The 19,156-nt window shown below is 38.1% G+C and overlaps 2 protein-coding genes across 2 annotated transcripts; one reads left to right on the top strand and one right to left on the bottom strand.

The window, feature by feature from the left end:
- The first annotated feature begins 408 nt into the window (after positions 1–408).
- b3galt9 (beta-1,3-galactosyltransferase 9) lies at positions 409–2,932 on the top strand. The gene is made up of 2 exons (XM_077248245.1): positions 409–530; positions 1,003–2,932. Exons 1-2 carry the CDS (start codon positions 525–527, stop codon positions 2,107–2,109), a joined length of 1,113 nt encoding a protein of 370 aa, XP_077104360.1. The 5' UTR covers positions 409–524; the 3' UTR covers positions 2,110–2,932.
- Positions 2,933–3,223: 291 nt separating this feature from the next.
- ark2ca (arkadia (RNF111) C-terminal like ring finger ubiquitin ligase 2Ca) lies at positions 3,224–18,936 on the bottom strand. Its single transcript, XM_077194361.1, has 8 exons — positions 18,776–18,936; positions 8,976–9,174; positions 8,731–8,856; positions 8,459–8,585; positions 8,170–8,274; positions 7,985–8,080; positions 7,797–7,900; positions 3,224–6,985 (listed from the first exon to the last, which is right to left on the bottom strand). The coding sequence occupies exons 1-8, from the start codon at positions 18,834–18,836 to the stop codon at positions 6,868–6,870; spliced, it is 936 nt and encodes a 311-aa protein (XP_077050476.1). The 5' UTR covers positions 18,837–18,936; the 3' UTR covers positions 3,224–6,867.
- Between the last annotated feature and the right edge of the window lie 220 nt (positions 18,937–19,156).

Below are 19,156 nucleotides of genomic sequence, written 5' to 3'. Positions count from 1 at the left end.
ATAAACACACAATAGTTTATTTTATTTTCATGTTAGTCCACAAGTATCTTTTCAGAAAATCCAGTATGCACAATCTGGGCACAATCCTTGGTTTAATATTTTAAATATTTGATTTGGGACACACTAATCCTAAGCGTGCATTCTATATAGTCCCAATAGTATGTAAATTGCAATTTAATTTGTACATCTGAAATTTCTACAAAACGTTCTTTTAGATGAGAACAGAACAGCAGCTTTAAGTGATACGGGCCGAGGAAAATATAAGCGGCCTGGGAACAGCCAGTATGTGAGTTCCTCTTGAGTAATGTATCCTGACATCATCCATTATTACTGTAGGTGAAGCTGGACATCTTTGCCCAGTGGAGACGGAGCTGTGTTATGTTACCATTACCTGTCTGGTGTCAGTTTACTATAGAAACAACGTCCAGGTGAGCAGCAGGTACTTTAGTTCATGGGACAGAAAACTGAATAGGAATTTTGATTTAGAAGGGAAGAGAGAAAAAAAGACACCCTAAAGGGACATCATGAAGGTAAGTAAATATTTGTCCCTCAGTTCCTATCATTGTTCCTCTCTATTGGTGCCTATAGCCTCTTTGCAAAATTGCAAAAAAAAACTCAACACATGTTATGTTTTGGATACTGGTCCTTAATATGGACACCGGAAACCAGGCTGATTAAATACCATAGGTAACATTTGAAGTGGATCAAAACCTGTCATCAATGTTATACATGAATTTTAAACAATACCGTTCTTGTCTTAGGACATCTTTGATAAACTTTTTTGATCCACTTCAAATGTTGCACTACTGTACTAGATTTTGCTTGCCTATGCTGGTTCACCAACTAGAACAGCCATGTTCATGCTGCATGGTCTAAGGTGTTCCTTTTAGCAGAGATTAGAGATTAACTGTTTGTGTATTTGATTTAAAATGAAAATGTTGCAACTGATTGACCCTACACTCAAGTTGTTGGTCACATTTGTTGTTCCACTCTCTCTCCCAGATCTGTGTGTTTCGGCTGCAGACTCATCAATGGTGTTTCCTGTTGTGTAACGTCATCTTGTTTCATGCGCTGCTGTTTGGAGGTGACATAGTCGAAGAGTTTCTCTTGCAGTCTTCACCCGCTGCCTACACTGATCGCTTTGTCCTCGAGGTCCGGGAGCGTGCACGCAAACTGGACCTGACTGAAGCCAGGGTCAACACCTCGCAGCTCTATCCCATTAATACCGAACCCTGCCTTCATCATCAGGACCTCCTCATCCTCACGGTGGTCCTGAGTTCCCCTGGTAACTTGAGCCAGAGGGAGGCGGTCCGAAACTCCTGGGCCAATCAGACTTCGGTGCACCGTGTTGCTGTGCGGACGTTGTTTTTCACTGGCCCCTCCCCTTTAGGGGCGGGGAAAGATAGGATGAGGGAGGAGTCGGCCCGGTATGGTGACATCGTGCAGTTCGAAGGAGGTGTTTCAAGGGGAGACTGGCAGAGAGGAAACTGGGAACAAGTTAAAATGTCGCTCCGCTGGATCCTACTTTTTTGCCCACAAGCCCAATTTATCGTTCTTTCTGAGGATTCTGTTTATTTAAATCTTCCTGCGCTTACAACATACCTGCTGGGACTAAGAACAAATCCGGATGACCTTTACCTCGGCAGGGTCATCCATCGGGCCGCACCTGAGAGAAACCCCGACAAATCGCATTACCTGCCCTATCAGGTGTATCCTGATAAATACCTTCCAGACTACTGCTCTGGCCCGGCCTTCCTTCTATCTCAAGATGTTGTGAGAAAAGTGTATGTCGCCTCGGAGGACGTATCGCTGCCCCTCCCGTCCGACGTTCTGATTGGCCTGTGTGTAAGACGGGCAGGCGTGGTGGCCACTCACAGTGCTCGATTTTCTGGCAACCGACACATTCGCTATAACCCCTGCTGTTATGACTTCCTATTCAGCTCGGCAGGAATGGGGCCGGGGCTGATGGGTGTGGCTTGGCAGGATTTAGGGGCGGGGAAAGGGAGGGGCTGTAACATGCTGGAAACATATTATAGCTTGGTGGTTTGCAAAGCAATGACCTACCTGGATAAACTCTCCTTTCTGAATAATGACAACACCCAGGGCTAGAATGGACAGGGATTGTTTATGTGTGTCTCTTAGATGTATAAATTATTGTAAATATTTAATTTACCAAAAATATGAAACATTTCACAAAAGTGTTTAAATTCATTATGGTCAATGTTTTTTTTTTTTTTTTTAGAGAAATTAGTACTTTTATTCAGCAAGGATGCATTCAATTGATCAAAAGTGACAGTAAATACATTTATGTTACAAAAGATTTCTATTTAAAATAAATTATGTTCTTTTGAATGCACAACTGCTTTCAGCATCGATAATAAGAAATCTTTTTTGAGCATCAAATCAGCATATTAGAATGATTTCTGAACGATCATGTGACACTGAAGATTGGAGTAATGATGCTGAAAATTCAGCTTTTGCATCACAGGAATTAATTACATTTTAAAATATATTTAAATAGAAAACAGTTATTGTATAATTGTAATATTTCACAATATAACTTTTTTTTTATCCATGAGGAACATAAGAGACTTCTTTCAAAAATATATATATATATATTACCAACCCCAAACTTAGTATATGCCTCATTGCAAAATGATATTACATTGCAAACACAATTTCACCTTGACTCTAATGATTCTGAGTTCATCTGTGTCATACATACAGCAGTGTTAGGTGATAAAAAGTGAGAGTGAATTATTTATTGCTTTGGTAACAGAGAATGTAAGTGGTTTCATACATTATTAAAATAAATTAGCATATTATATATACTTTCTTGCATCTCTTATTGAATATATTCACCAATAAATGTAAAAGATGACAGGATATTTAAGTGAATGTAGTGTACATTAAAATGTTAATTTTGTTTATATTTAAATTGTGCATATATTGTCTCCATAAGCATTCAAAAGAGTCTGTTTGGCCCTCTACTGTTAAGATGGGTGAACTGCTCCCTCAATACATTGACCGAATTACAATCCAACTAAATAAAACACTGAGCACATTACAAATCTATACCAGCTTCAACCAACCTGCTTTCACCAGCCAGAAACCATGTAAAACAAGGTTTCAGCTGGATTTTTCAAATGACAATGGAATTATATAGAAAGATAATTGAAAGCAGAATGTGCTTGTAAAAGTGCAAGACACAAAACAGCCATTCAAGCATTTCAACAGTTTTTATTACAAAATGAGCACATACAAAAAGGATAATGTACAAGCTTTGAAATTAAACAAAATGAAAACAAAACAAAAACATTTTAGCAAAGCCACTTTTAAATTCATCATTAGTAGTAGTAATAAATAAGGTACAAAAATTCCACCAAAAGAGAATTCTAACATTTTACACAGACTTTTTTTTTACTCGACCAGTTACGTACTAGCAGTCACACCAGCAGGAGGCGCTATTGCTTTAATATGAATGATAAATAGTCTATATTCTGCTAGAAAATCCGCTATTGAAAAAACACCCACAGCACGCGGCACCCCTGTCACTGGCACTTTTAGGACAACATTATTATTGTCTTTTTTTTTTTGTTGGTTTTGTTTTGTTTTTCAAATGCAAGCAGCAGCAAAAAAATCAATCCTCTAATATCATTAGTAGAACATCTGCACTAGTTTTTATTTTCTCTATGTAGCTGTATATTTCTATTTAGTCATGTATATATTCAAACCTGAGAAAAACATGCATTTTAAATCTGTTGTGCTTTATCATACTCTGTTAGTCCTGACCCTGCCATGAGACAGGGAGAGAGGAGAGAGGAGAGAGGAGAGAGGAGAGAGGAGAGAGGAGGAGGAGAGAGAGAGAGAGAGAGAGAGAGAGAGAGAGAGAGAGAGAGAGAGAGAGAGAGAGAGAGTGTGAGTAAGACTGGCAAAATAAACTATGAAGAGAGAGGTTTCACATGTCCTGGAGACTGACTGACAATATCAGAGATAAAGATTGAGAATAAAACCGAAATAGGCACAAGGAATGAGAGATTGAGAGAAAGACATGGGCTTATTCCAAAACCTAGTAAGCCTCCCTACCTAGGCTAGACAACACCATATACACACTGCCTAGGCTGTTGTACAGAATCTAAAATCACATGTATACTTAATAGGGAAGACAATCCCAGAATGCATTGTGACAATCTCGGCCACAATAAATGGTGGAGAATGCGGGCAAAATCAGAAATATAATTCATTTTAGCACCCAAATGCATTGATAAAACCAGTTCCATGTAATTAACAATGGACTATTTTAACCAATATTTGTGCATGCTATATATTTTTATGCATATCACTTTGCTAGCTTAGCAATATGCTAATATAAAACACTATTGTGTGTCGTGTATTTGTTGCTGCCCATTGTAGCGTTTCAAAACAGTCACTTATTAGGTTAGTATGATGCCTTAGAGGGTAATTTCCTATGTAGGGAAGCTCACTAGATTTTCACCACACCCTTAGATGTAAACATTAGCAATTTAAGACTGTTCAAGACAGAAAAATCATGAGAAAGGAGAAAGCAAGAAGAGCATGTAAACATTAACAAAAATAAAACTGTTAAACACTAGCCAACTATAGACACAAAAATGAGACGCGAGAGGTAAAGTTCATGTAAACATTAACAATTTAAGAAAGACTTACAGAGAGAAAGGAAGAGAAAGATTGTTGCAAAGGTCGCCAGAGTGGTTAAAATGATGCCAGTGAGAGGGTGGCCTTGGAAAACTAAGAGTGCAAACAGGACAGCGAATCAAAACCCATAATACTCCCACTCCGCTGCCGTGTCTGACCAATCAGCAAGCGGAATGTCAGTAAGGTCACAGCACCAAAGGGAGAAACACACACGAACACGACCAACCGCATGCGAAGCATTCCCGCAAACCAACTCAAACATGAGGTAAGAGTTTTAATCATTTTGTGTTATTTCTAAATAAATAAAATATGATTCCATTGCAAAAAATGAAACTATACAAAATTAAATACGCACCCACAATATCTACAGTTAGTAATAAATTATGATTGTTAAATACTTAAGGCATTTCAACGGACATAACCCTGTGTAAACGATCAACACGAGCCATCATCCACCAATCAGCACACAGAACACTGGGGGGGGGAGGAGCCGGACGCACAGGGAAAAAATGCAGCTCATTGGCTGAAACTAATTGAAGTTAGCCCCAAAAATTTTGCAAATCGCCTTTTAGGTCAAATTTGCATATTACTCCAAATTAAACCAGAAGTTTCGAAAAACAATGCATATAAAAATAATTGTAATTTGTTAAAATTCTTTAAAAAGGAAAAAAAAGAAGTGCAAGGCCAGAAACGTACACATTGCCAGCATGCTTCCCTTTTTAATGTGCATTTTTTGCAAACTTCAGTGCTCAAGTGGGCGACGATTTTCAAACGTCTGCACCATTATACCAGATGTGCTATTGTTCACGTTGCTAGCTGTAAACATGTTAACAGTTCCGCTAATTTTAACTTCCTCAGCAAGATTCTCTGACATTTTGACCTGAAACTGAAAACTAATAATAGCAGAAAACTGTTACAGCTTGTGTATGTTTCAGGCCTAGGTGGGGCAAATACAGAAAATTCCTGGTTCGTCCTTCTCGACCCGCTTGTGTGCTGTTGGCGGATGGTCCTCTATCACACAACATTCTACATTGTAGTTCTAGCAATACAGCATAGCATCCAGCATAGCAACCACGAAGGGAAACCTGTCACACAAGAACATGGTTGGACACGCACAAGCCCCGCCTCCCTCCAAACACTGCATGTTTTAAATACCAATAATAAATACAGTAACCATGGCAGCGCAGCACCAGAGTGAGGCCGGGCACTTCAGCGATGCTCACATGTGCTTTTTTCAGTAGGCATTTAGGGTCAAAGGTCATGGCAGGGTCTCTCTTGCGCACACTCACACACTCGCTACATGAGTCTGATAATGTTACAGATCGTCACAGCTTAAAGGAGCTAATACCCATTCACTCACTCACACACACACCTTGAAACAACAACCCCAGCACAGATGCATGCAACTACTACTGCGCCTATCTACACAAATCCACCAATCAAACATTCTCTGCCTACTTTGTTTTTTTTGTGTGTGTAAGACAACAGCCCTCCTCCTGCTGTCTCAGAAATGAGTTGCTTTTGTGTTTTTCGTTGAGCATGTGTTCTTTTTTTGGCTTCTTTACATGCACCATCGTGCACGGCTAACCCAATGACCCATGAAAATAGGAACACACATACGATACACGCGCACCAAAATGGTGAACAAGCGTACATACGCACACACGCAAGCCGGTAGCTCCAGTGTGTAAGACTAAAGCAGTATTGCAGATCAGAAATACAGTGGACAGACACACACACACACACACACACACACTCCAGCAGCTAGATTTGACAGTGTCTTATCCGCTTCATTGTGTATATATTATAATTAGTGTGTAAATGTGTGTGTGTGTGTGTGTATTGTATGCAAGCTGAGGGTCTTTAGTAAAGTTCATGGCTTAAGGAATTGCACAAATACACACACATGCTACGGACACACACCATTTCCCTACGGACAGAATCACTCCTTGCGACAGACCCTTTAGTAAGTTCTACCAGCGTGTGTGTGAATGTGTGTAGTGTCAGTTATTGTCATTGGCTCAGTAAAGCATGTGAGTGTGTGTTTAGTGTGTGTTGGATGGCTCATACACATGTGTGTAGGTAATATACAGTGTGTGTGTGGATGGAAATGTCTGTATATAGACATATCTGTGGATGTATAAGAGCGAAAGAGAGCATGTGTGTGTGAGTTATTGGTTAATGCATGTTATTTCAGCTCTCGGGGGTGAGCTGTGTTTGGATGTCCACTCTGCAGATGGGACACTTCCTACTGGTGGCCAACCACTGATCCACACACGCCTGATGGAACAGATGCATACAGGGTAACCTCCTGAAAGAGAAGTAGAGAGAGAGAGATTAGCCAATTTATTCTTAATGTTTTTGTATATAAATGGTTTATTAGGATGTGTAAAGTATACTTAGTTTTTTTACGTGGTTTTAGTGACAAACGCACACAACAAAATAACTAAAACTTACATTTAAAATGAAAAATAAAAGCCAATTCAAATTATTAATAAATACTATATTAGTATATAAATACTAAAATAACACTGGTATTTTTATAGTGTTTATAATGTAGTACAGAGATTTACAAACTTTTTTGTCAGCTCTGACCCAAGTTAATATTTTAATAATTTAACAAAACATTTACATTAAATAATGTACTCCTGAACATTTAGGAATAGTGCATTAAATTGATCAAAAGTTACAGTAAAGACATTTATAATGTTACAAAAGATTTATTACAAATAAATGCTGTTATTTTGAACTTCCTATTTATCAAATAATCCTAACATATGTACCACAGTTTTTCACAAATATATGAAACAGTAAAACTGTTTTTAACATAATAATAATCAGAAATGTTTCTTAATCAGTAAATCATCATATTAGAATGATTTCTGAAGGATCATGTGACACGGAAGACTGGAGTAATGATGCTGAAAATTCAGCTTTGATCACAGGAATAAATTACATTTTAATAAAACACTTTAAAACAGTAATATTGTGAAATATTACAATTTAAAAGGACTGTTTTTGCTGTATTTTGGATCAAATAAATGCAGGCTTGGTGAGCATATGAGACTTTCAAAAACACTAAAACAATCTTGGCGACCCCAGTCTTCTGTATAATATAGTACCTGACATCTTCTCCATCCTCCAGCATGGAGAGGCAGATGGTGCATTTCTCATCCACATCAGACTCTTCCTCAATCTCATATAACTTCAGATCCAGCGGCTTCCGCTACACACACACACACAAACATGTTAGCAGCTGAAAACTCTGTGCTGGGCATGAATATAAAAATATAAAACTTTGTGTATAAACCTTCTTGTATTTGTGTGGGAAGGTGAATCTCTCTATGGTGGTCTGCACGGCCCCTCGGCTGACGCTTCCCAATCGATCCTCTAATTGCAACAGCTCCTACACACAATCACACACTCAGTGTTAAGTGGAGCAAAGCATGAATGTGTGTGTGTATGTGTGTTAGTATTCATCAGTTTGTGTGTTACCTCATAACTCTCCCGAACAGCAGAAGAGTGTCTGCTGGGACTCAAGCTCTGCAGCGCCAGCAGGTGGAGCTGTGGATATGGATAATTCCTTATCTCATGAACAACCTACCAAAAAAACAGAACAACAACAAAAAAACATACATGACTAAAACACATCTAGATCTCTGTGCTCATTGTTTTAGGGCCACTTTCAACACTTCAAAAAATATATATACACATGCATACACACACATATATATATATATATATATTATACATACACACATATACATGTTGCTGAGATACTCACCACCTGGGTGGAGGACGTGTTCCTGGGGAGGTGGTGCATTCTGGGAGAGGCCAGGTAATGCTGGTAGGGTTGAGGAATCTGCTGCAGAGGATACTGATGTGGCACACCTGCGTCCACACTCAGATCCCTATAAACACACACGCACATGTTAATTTTATTAAGAGTCGTTTAAAAACATTCAATCAGCAGCGTATTTTTTCTCCTTTTTTAATCACAAAGATAATTCCTAACGCTCCAAGTAAGTTTACTTCTGCTTTGTATGCAAAGCTCACCAGTCAGTGCCTTCTGCCAGGTATCTGGGCTGCTGTGGGATTGGCTGTGGGACATGGAGGGGCGGAGCATATTCATATCCTGGACGTAACCGATGCGTGTTCAGCGGGACTCGCTCCTGTGTGCGTCTGAAGAGCGACAATATGACATTTTATTTATCAATTGCTTTGTGTGTTTCTCCTTATCGTGTCTTTTATCCTAATAAAACATTTTTAAGTGTCCAAATACGTTTAGGTGTGCTTTCTACCTGCGCTGCAGTAGCTGTTGCTGGATGAGGTATTGCTGCTGTAAGGCCTGAGGTAGGAAAGGGGGCGGGACTTCCTGGAATGGGTGCGGGGCCAGGTGAGGGGGCGGGAACTCAGCAGGCAGAGGCGTTGCTGTAGCAGCCAGGTGAAAATGCCGGCAGGAGGTAGCATGACTATGCTGGTGCCGACTAAAATGTGCTCCTGTACAGGAAAACCAATCACAAAATAGGGAGTCCACACAACCATCAGAGATATGTGAAAAACAAAAAACAAAGGCCATGTTCAGAATAGCATACTGTGTGCAACATGCATAATTACTCTAAGATACCCTAATAACTGGACCCCATTTACTGAACATGATGAGGTTATGTGACACTCATTATTGTAGTATATAGCTTTTTAAAAATGTTTATCATTGCTGTGAAAATGGTTTCAAATTTTTAGCCTTATTCGTGAAACAGAAGCAAAAGAATTTATACATTAATTTATACATTTTTAAAAACAGTTTGCAGTGTACAGTGCAGTATTAAGTAAATAGTACACTACTATTCCATTCTGAACATAGCCAATGAGAAAGACACACATGTACTTCATTTTTTTATTCAACATTATAATGAAAATAATAAAACAAAGTTAAATAAAAATGAAATAAAGTTATTGTTACTACAGAAAAAACTGTTATAAATTGGTAATGGCATCCATAAAAATGAAAAAAAGTAAAATAATAAATAAAATACTAACTAAATAAAAATATAGTTATTGTTACTGAAAAGCTGTTATAATTTGGTATTAGCATCAAAATAATTAAACAAAATGATAAATAAATATAAATGAATTAAAACTTAGTTTTTACTAAAGAAAATTGGTATTTGCATCAATATAAATGAAAATAATAACTAAAATAATAAATAAAAAAGTTACTGTTACTATAGAAAAACTTATAATTTGGCATTAACATCAATAAAATAAAATAAATAGTTACTACAGAAAAAACTTAGTATTTGATCATTTATCTTTGTTTATTTTATTTAATACCAATGTTACACATTAGAATTAACATCAATAAAAATGAAAATAAAATAACAGTAAAATAATAAAAAAACATGACCTAAATATAAATTAGGTAAATAATTTAATTTAATTATAAATTAATAATGTATTTATTGATAACAAAATTATGTTAAAACTTAAGTGTTTTATTTCATGTTCAATTAATTTAATAAATTACATAAATAGGCAACATTAAATAACAAAAAATCTAATAGCTTCTTACACATTGTTGAGATACCATATTAATTATGAATATACAGTAGTAATAATAATATCTGGAGTAACTATGACAATTTGGTAGAGACTGTGGTTACCATGGTAAATGTTTGTATTAGGGTAAGTGATGTTGTGTAATATCTTATCTTATCTTATCAGCAGGACATGAAGCAGAAGCCAGAGGCCGTTCTGATGGATGTCCTGCATTAGAGAATATATTACCTGTTCTTTATTTAACTGAAGCCAGTTGACGATTCTTACGCCGTGACCTGCTGGATCTAACGCCCGCGTTACTGCAGGTAGAACTCGTTCTTTATCTGGATTACCATGGATCTAACTGATCCCATTCCCTCGGGATTAGCAGTGCTTTTTTTTTAAGGGGAAATATAATGGAGCTAACTGCGTCAGGACTGGAGATCTGCTTCAACAGAAAATCTATTGGGCCTAATAATGACAGGCGTTTACGAGCTGATTCAGCAGTCAAACGGATTCAGTGACGGACATAACGCAGACAGATGGAGGGGTGGGGGGTTTCAGGGACACACAGACGGAGGGGGAGGGAATGATGGGATTGGAGGAGGGGGAAGGGAAGGAGAGAGAAATGGACGGGGAGGAGTGTTTGACAGCTGCTCCTCAAAGATCTATTTCAGCCTCTCAGCTGTCCGACTCTCACACACACTTACTAAATAACTTCACTGCTTCCAACGGGAAACCTGCTGTAGTCATGCAGTGAAAACCTTTATAGATTGATATTATTAAACAGATCTTTGTGACACTTGATTTTGGTTGGTCAGTCGTGTAATTTTGCTGGTGCTGATTTGCTGCTCAAGAAACATTGTGAACGTTGACAACAGTTGTGCTGCTTCATTCAATTTTTTGATGAATAGAAAGTTCAAAAGAACAGGGTTTATTTAAAATAGACATTAATGTTGAAAAAGATTTCTCTGTTCACCTTCGATCAATGTAATGCGTCCTTGCTGAATGAAAGTGTTAATTTTACTGACCTTACACTTTTGAACGGTAGTGTAGAAATACAAACATGCATTCATAAAACATCCCAAATTAATGTTTCAAATGCATTCATCTATATGTTTTATATAGCAAAATAAACTCTTTTAGGGTGATTTTTGTGATAATGACTAGCTGGCTAAATATTACTCCTTGCATATGGTCTGTTGAATATGGTAAAACTGAAGTGTCTTATTTCATGTTCAAATAATTTCCCATATCCCATCTCAATATGCAGAAGATGCTTAACTCGATCACCCCTCCTTTGTGTACTGAAGTGTATTACAGTCACAGTGATGCAGGTGAAGTATGTACAACAGGACTGCAGGTGTTGGTCGGGTATTCAGATCTGCGTTTGCATACTGTAGAATGAACAGAGTAAGGGGCCAGTTCACACAGAATGCGTTTTTCCATTCCACTGTGCTACTTTTCCGTTGTTTTTCAATGTAAACACGCTAGACGGACGCCTTTAACCTTTGCGCTCGCGTTGTTAGAATGCCATGGCTGTCGCCCCCTATACCCTTGAATAGGACACTATTTGATGAAACAGCCATTTGTAGTGGTGTCTAAAAACAAAAGTGGACGTTATTGAGTGCACTCATTCAATACCACAATGCAACGCAATAACGAGTGTACAGCTGATGTACACTCAACTGCTAGAGAATACCCATAATGCACTGTGATAGTAGCGCCAAATGATTCCTGCATCTGATAGCGCCCACATGTGAATCATCCATCCATCAATTTTCCAAACCGCTGGTCCAATGTGGCTACAGTGTAATATCATACAGGTATTCATTCATTTTTAATTGATTAAAATGTTTAAATAAGGTTTATACATGCTAATTTCCATGACTGAGTTTAAAATAAATCTTTTCATTACTAGTGGAGCTGCCGGTTTCAAATGATTAATAAACAGCCAGCACAAACTATACAAAAGCAGCAGCCCTTCCGGCGCATTCATTCACTTCTTCAAGTGAACTATATTACTGGAGAAATGTAGGGAATAGTGCATAGGGGGCGATTTCGAACACAGCTTGACATCAGTCTAGCGCGTTTACATTGAAAAAACAATGGAAAAGTAGCGAAGTGTAATGGAAAAAGGCATTCTGTGCGAACGGTCTCAACACTATTGGTAAAGATTCCCAAGATGTTATTGCAAGAAAAAAACAAATCTAACCTCTGCCTTAAAGGGACAGTTCACCCAAAAATGAACAATCTTTCATCATTAGCTATATGTTTCCATTGAAAGCTGTCAATTTAGCTTGTATGCAAAATTGGAATATCACATAAATAATTTGTGAATAAAGCAGCGTTTCCATCCCATGTGTTCAAAAGAACAAAATCAAATTTTTCTGTGAAATTCGTACAAAATATCTGTAATAAAAAAATGGAAGTTGCTGCAATTGGGGAAGAAACTATGGCTCTTTTTTCTTACATCCTCATAAATAACTCTTGTCTCAGAGCGTGCAGACGCAACGCAATAAACGCTGCCATGTTATCTTGCGTTCAGATGTCTAGTGTTTGGAAACACAATCGTGTGAGACTTCTGGGAGAGAATTAAACCAAATCATTCTGATGACAGACTTTGGTTCAGGCATTTCAGAATAACTAAATCAACATTTGAGATGTTGTGCAATGCAATTGGTCCACTGGTTAGTCCAGTTATCCAATTACAGCTCCTGCTGAGGCAAAGTCACGCGTGTGCGCAGTAAGGGATTTATTTCGGTATATGTGTTTCCATCGCAGTTTATGCGCATGTCTTCTTATCAGATTAAAAGTGTACCCACCTGAATTGAGCACATAAAGTTAAGCACCTGTTCAGAATTTATGCTGATTTTGGAGTTTCCATCCAGAGTTTTTTTAAAGTGATGCACCAAAATGCACATTAAAATAGGTGGATGGAAACATAGCTATTTACTCACACTCATGCTGTTCCAAACCTGTAAAACTTGAGATATTTTGAAGAACATTGAAGTACAAACAACATTTTTTGGGTGAACAATATCCCAAATCACTCGTTTCTTTTTTCCTGAGGAGAATACGAGGACAAAATTGTGTTGTAAAAGGTCACAGGAAAGATTTTTAAAAGCTCAAAAGTCTGTGGCCCTGGGGAAACAGAAACACAGTTGCACTTGGAGGAGGAGATGGAATTTTCCGAGTGCAGAAACTCTTGATATAGAATTGTTATTGTCTCATTTCACGCCGCCTTTGGAGAACAGAACCGAGGAGAAACCAGTGACTTTCTCAGCGGGAAATATTTCCCAGGGCTCCAGAGATTCAAGCAAAACTCTTAGATCAGCAGAAACGTATGGAGTGTGCAGTTCATGCGCTCGGAATTCTAATGATCTTTTCCCTCTGCTTCCCTCAGAAACCCAGCCAAAAATATTGATCAGTGAATAATTGTGCGGTGTACACGCAGTCCAGGATATTGTACATTGCGAGTCCCTAATAAACCATGAACCTCTCTTCTATCCGAGATTCTGATGTTATTGAGTGAAAACTCTCTGACCTCCATCATTAGAAACAAAGGTCATGTCCTGAAGGTCAGGTATCAGAGCTCAATGAAGGAGTTTTGTTAAGATTAAACCTCATTCAGATATATTTTATCCTTCCAATATGGCCTGACCCTTGACCTCTAACACTTTATCTGAGGATCCTTTTAACTAATTGCTTATCTACCTTTATTCAGAGGTCTAGTTTTCTCTGCAGGCTCTATAATATGGAGTGATTATCTGTGAGACTCTATAAAATGCCGGGTTCAGACTACTACTAATCTGATTTCGGCATGATCCGTTTGATGTAGGGTGTAGTGGTGATTCGTAATGACAATGGGCATCAGGAATGCAAGAATCAATCGTTTTATCTTGTATCCCTGATTCTTGTATGTGTCACAAAGTTTCAAAACATTTTATTTTCATAATCCGATGTACACTACTGATCAAATGTTTGGGGTCAGCTAGATTATTTAAATGTTAAAAAAAGGTCTTTTCTGCTCACCAAGGCTGCATTCATTTGATCAAAAATACAGTACAAACTTAACTTTAAAAGAACCATTTTCTATTTTAAAATGTAATTTATTCCTGTGATCAAATCTGAATTTCCAGCATCATTACTCCAATCTTCAGTGTCAAATGATCCTTCAGAAATCATTCTAATATTCCAGGATTCTTTGAATAGTAAGTTTAAAAGAGCAGAATTTTTAATAGAAATTTTTTGTGACATTATAAATGTCTTTACTGTCACTTCTGATCAATTTAATGCATCCTTGCTGAATAAAGAAAAACCCAACATCTTTGAACTGTAGAGTATTTCCAAATAAAACTAGAAAATCAATGCAAAAAAGAAAAATAAGTCCTCAGGATTAGTTTTTATCCATCAGGAATTGACCAAAATGATTGGAGTTCATGTATTGTATTGACTCTGTATTGATTTTCACTCAAAACCCGTTTCTGTGGAAGACAAAATGAGAACGAGGAGATACACTAACGCAGGAGGTCAGATAGTGAAATGCAGATGGGATGTGTGTGACTTGAAGTGACTATTTTGCCTCCATATTTGTGAGTGCACATTTCCATGATTCACTCTGGCAAGTGGGAGGAGCTGAGAGATGACTCGAGGGAGGGGCCAAAGAGGCCGTAGAGTGGAGTGGGAGGGGTTTGAGGGTACGACACATGGAAATCAGCAGAGAGCACACTGAGGGTTAGGGGAAAATCTACAGTCTTTATTGGAAATTATTAGTATGAGTGGAATTGTGTGATCATAATAATAATAATAATAGTAATAATAATAATTCCATGCAAATAAAGAGCGAAGGCAAGGCCCAACCATGCTCCATAAAGTTAACATAACAGAAGCAGCATCCAATGGGTAGATGTGTATGCTACAACACGTCAGTACAGCAGGACATGTCTACACAAAGATACATTGGAGTTTGCTGTTCAATGTTCCAAAACAAAGAAACAATCAAAATCAAGAGGAAAATAACAAACATGGTCATGCATTACAGCCTAGTACAGGAACAGAAGGCAGAGAACCACAACCAAAGAAATAGAGACATTTCGATACTAGGAGGACTTCTACAGTGCAGTTCTAGTGATCCCTGTAAAGTGGATGACATTGGCGCTCGCACAGCGCTAGGAGCGCCGCTCGGTAGCGCTAGGCTAATGCTGGCGTTGCAGCATGGGTAAATCAAATGAATGAGGGGCGGTTTGAGTGCTGGTCGGGTGTCATGTGCCAGTCAAACGCCGAAAACTACCACTTAGCTACTTCTTGCTTCTTCCGAGCACTAATTTTATTACTTCTAAACGGAAGACGCCTTTTTTCTTTAACAAAATATGCCATTTAGGTTGTCTATAACATTATATGAATTCTGCACATGCATCTCTTTTTAAAAAGGGACATTATGCTGGTCTAGAAATAGCGGCATTTCCGTTTCCCCCAAGTTACTCTTTAGAGATCAATAAAGCTCAAGTGCCTAATTCCTGTGAAAATAATACCGCAACAATTTACATCATACAGACCTTATGCGCCAGATAAACAAGCCATCATTAAAAATCTTTCTTTAAATTTCCGGTTTTGCGGTAGCTCTGTATATTTCCATGGCATCGCTGTCAAAGAGTAATTAGCTGGCGAACTTGGTTTATTTATTGTAGAGTTAACAAAAGTTATCATGAGCATTGTAATGTTTGAAGCGGATGTCACTCATTCTCATGTCGTTCCATAACCATATAGTTCTTTTATTCCAAGCAACCCAAAACGAGACTCTGAAACTGTGCAGCAGCTCTTTTCCATTAAATATGATGAAGTCATACGATAGTTTTGTGTGAGGAACATACAGATTCAGCTCCATACAAGAACCAATGGTGTTTTTGGCCATCAAAACCATTGAACGCACATGAGATTTCAGAGTATGTGTGGAGAAAATAATCAGTGAACGATAACTTTTACTCATAAGACGTCAGAAGACTTGAAATATAGTGCTCAAGTCATTTAAATCAAGTTTGTTATGAACTAAAACTATTAAAAACATTTTTGTTATTTGCAAAAGCTGCAATAAAATATCAAAGTAAAACTTTATTTTGTCACTACATGTACTTACTATAGTAATAACAGTATTTATTAATATCACCATTAATATCACTCAGTACTTAAGTACAATGTGACTACGTCACCTTAAAATAAAGTGTAAACAATAAATATTAGATGAAAAATGAAACTTAAATTAGAAATGTTGCATTTACAGCTGATATGAGTTGAAGCACTAAAATATCTAACTAGAAATAAAACTAAACTGAAATAAAAATAAATTCAACCTAAAAAAAATATAAAATGAAATTGAAAAAATATAAATATTTCTGCTTTTGTTTTAACTCGTTTCATTTTTAATAATAATTTGGTTAATTGAATATGAATAACGCTAAAATAAAACTGGTTTAAACTACCATTATGGTGTTTTTGGTCCTTTCTGGAAACCCGTAAAGATCCTTAAACATCTCCTTTTGTTTTGCACTAATCAAATAACAGCATAGGGGTTTGGAGCGACATGAGAGTAAATAATGACAGAAACTATTCCTTCAAGGAAAATGGTATGGATTTATTTTGATTAAATAATTAATTGTCCACCCCAGGAGGCAAAGGATCAACGAGTGCGACGTTATCGACCCCAACTGTACATGAATGATTAGAAAATAAAAAGAAATAAACACGTTGAGCTTCTCTAGTAAGTCCAAATCTCAGGCAAATCCCACCGGCACAGCACACCCTCCCAAAAAGACGAGACAGAGACAAGTGTTTAGGGGTCGATCAAGCCCGGCTATGATCGAGTGAGAGGCCAATGCATCCACTTGACAGAAATTTACAGCAAAAATGTTGGTCTATCCACACTGAGAATGGGACAAATCACAATGACAGTCGTAAAAAAGCTAAATGCTACAATGAGTTGTTATTTTCGTCAAAGCAACAATGACCATTTAAAAATAAGAAGGCAAGAGGATTCTTCTAAAGAAGAGAGAGTGTTATTCTGCAGTCGGTTACACAGGAGGATATAAACTGGATGAGTGAGAGTTTGTTTGTAATGTCGTCTTCAGATGGAAAGAGAGGGAATGAGAAGAGGGAGTCACAACACAGCTAGATGCAGGGCAGGCAGAGGCTATAGCACAGCAGCGGCGGGTGATCGTTAGATACACAATGGAAGGGAACAGAGCTCTGAAAAAATGCGGTATGTAGAATCAGCCCCCAGACTATGGAACAAGGAAAAAAATAGAAACAAATACAAGCACAATCAATGAAACCATCGGTGCTAGTGCTGGGCTACAAAATGCACCTTATTATTATTATTATTGCACACATACATTGATGCATTTGTTTTTCTTCTGGTGTAAAATGCATACACTACTGTATTAGTTAATTACACACATTTTATACACAGATCTGATGCACCTCATATTTTACAATTGCACATATTCTGTTGGTGCCAACCAAATGCATATTATACTATATTTAATTGCACATATGTACAAATGCATCTTTTTCTGCTGGTGCATTAAGGTTATAAAATGCATAACATAGTAGGCTAGTGTTTGCAGGTTAAATAAAAATGCATCTTCTTCAGTTGGTGCAGCATTATGGAATTCCAAAGCTCCCAAAAATATGGCTAAAATGTATTTTTCCAACTATTTTTATCATTTAAGTGCACAGATACTGTATATGATGCACCTTTTCCCAGTCCAGACATGGCTGGCTAAGGTGGGATTTAAGATTCAGACGTTTTTTTTTCTCTTCTTCTCTCCATTAGAGCAGAATTAAACACGCAATGCAAGCTGCAAATGATGATTAGATATTAAAACGATCCGAAGCCAATTTGTCATGCGTCCATCCTGTAAAAGCTTAAATTAGGAGCAGGTTCAGTTGAGGGTATCTGTGCCACTGCAGCTGCCCATCAGTAGACTGACTGCTGAAGCCATGTTTAATTATTCATAAACAAAACCGCACACGGCGGAACGGATGTGAGGGAATTTAACGCAACGCGTTATATGTCCACTGCAACGAATTAAAACGCTGCTAAACGCTGTCGCCGCTACAAACGCGCTAATTTGTTGATTATAATATGTATTTTGGTTGAATCGACAGCTTCGTTGATTGTACTAAGTGTTTGACGCGCCCCAATAGGGTGCCATACGCAAAACAAACACATGAATACGCATAACTTACACGCGCGTAGTTTATTCCTATATTAAACGCATAATGCTTTCTGACACAAAGGATGACGCTTAGGAAGGTTGTACGCGTTGTCCAAATTATGACCTGATAAATATTTATCCAGCAAATCAGAACACAGTGAATATCTAGAATATAAATATGATGTATTTTCTTTAATGTTACCCCACTGAGCAAATCGCTCCGTATTTGTGTTGCAAAATACGCGACGCTCCGGCAGGCCAGCAGCCTTTGATCACGTCCGCGCGACCCTCGCGCGCTCATTAAAATCAGACGAGGGTGCGTGCGACAGTAAATAAGACGCATTTACCTCTACTTCTGACGGAACCGAAGACGGGAAGAACCAGATATCCGACGTGCACTAACACCATCCTGGCTCCTTTGTTGCTGTGCTGCCCATGGACACCTTCGCCTTCCAATACAAGACCATTCAAAATGCAGCCCAGACGCCAGCTGCCCGCACACAAAGAGAACGGCAGCCAATCAGCGAGCACGGCGCTGCTTCCTGTGGTTGCGGCTCACCCAATCAGAGCGCTCGGCACGGCGGCCAGTCTTTTGTGAATTAGCTGTAGGGTTTTTTGACATCATCAGAGTGGACGCGGCGGAAACGCTCAGCTACTAAAACGCGTCAAGATTTGTAAACTATGACGTCAGAGTGTAAATATTATACTGGGATGTTGATTAATTAAAA

Source organism: Siphateles boraxobius, unplaced genomic scaffold (genome assembly GCF_051911475.1).
Source record: "Siphateles boraxobius isolate OS27281-9 unplaced genomic scaffold, OSU_SipBor_1 11, whole genome shotgun sequence".
NCBI classification, from domain to species: Eukaryota; Metazoa; Chordata; class Actinopteri; order Cypriniformes; family Leuciscidae; genus Siphateles; species Siphateles boraxobius.
Note: the sequence above shows the minus strand (reverse complement) of the source record. Positions and strands in the feature narration are given on the sequence as shown.

Excerpts from the sequence above, each read along its gene's own strand:
- ark2ca (XM_077194361.1), bottom strand. The coding sequence starts at position 18,836 with ATGGTGTTAGTGCACGTCGGATATCTGGTTCTTCCCGTCTTCGGTTCC. Across the intron at positions 9,175-18,775 it reads CGGTTCCGTCAGAAGTAGAG|GAGCACATTTTAGTCGGCAC; the intron begins GTAAATGCGTCT and ends TTTCCTGTACAG. Across the intron at positions 7,901-7,984 it reads TCCCACACAAATACAAGAAG|CGGAAGCCGCTGGATCTGAA; the intron begins GTTTATACACAA and ends GTGTGTGTGTAG.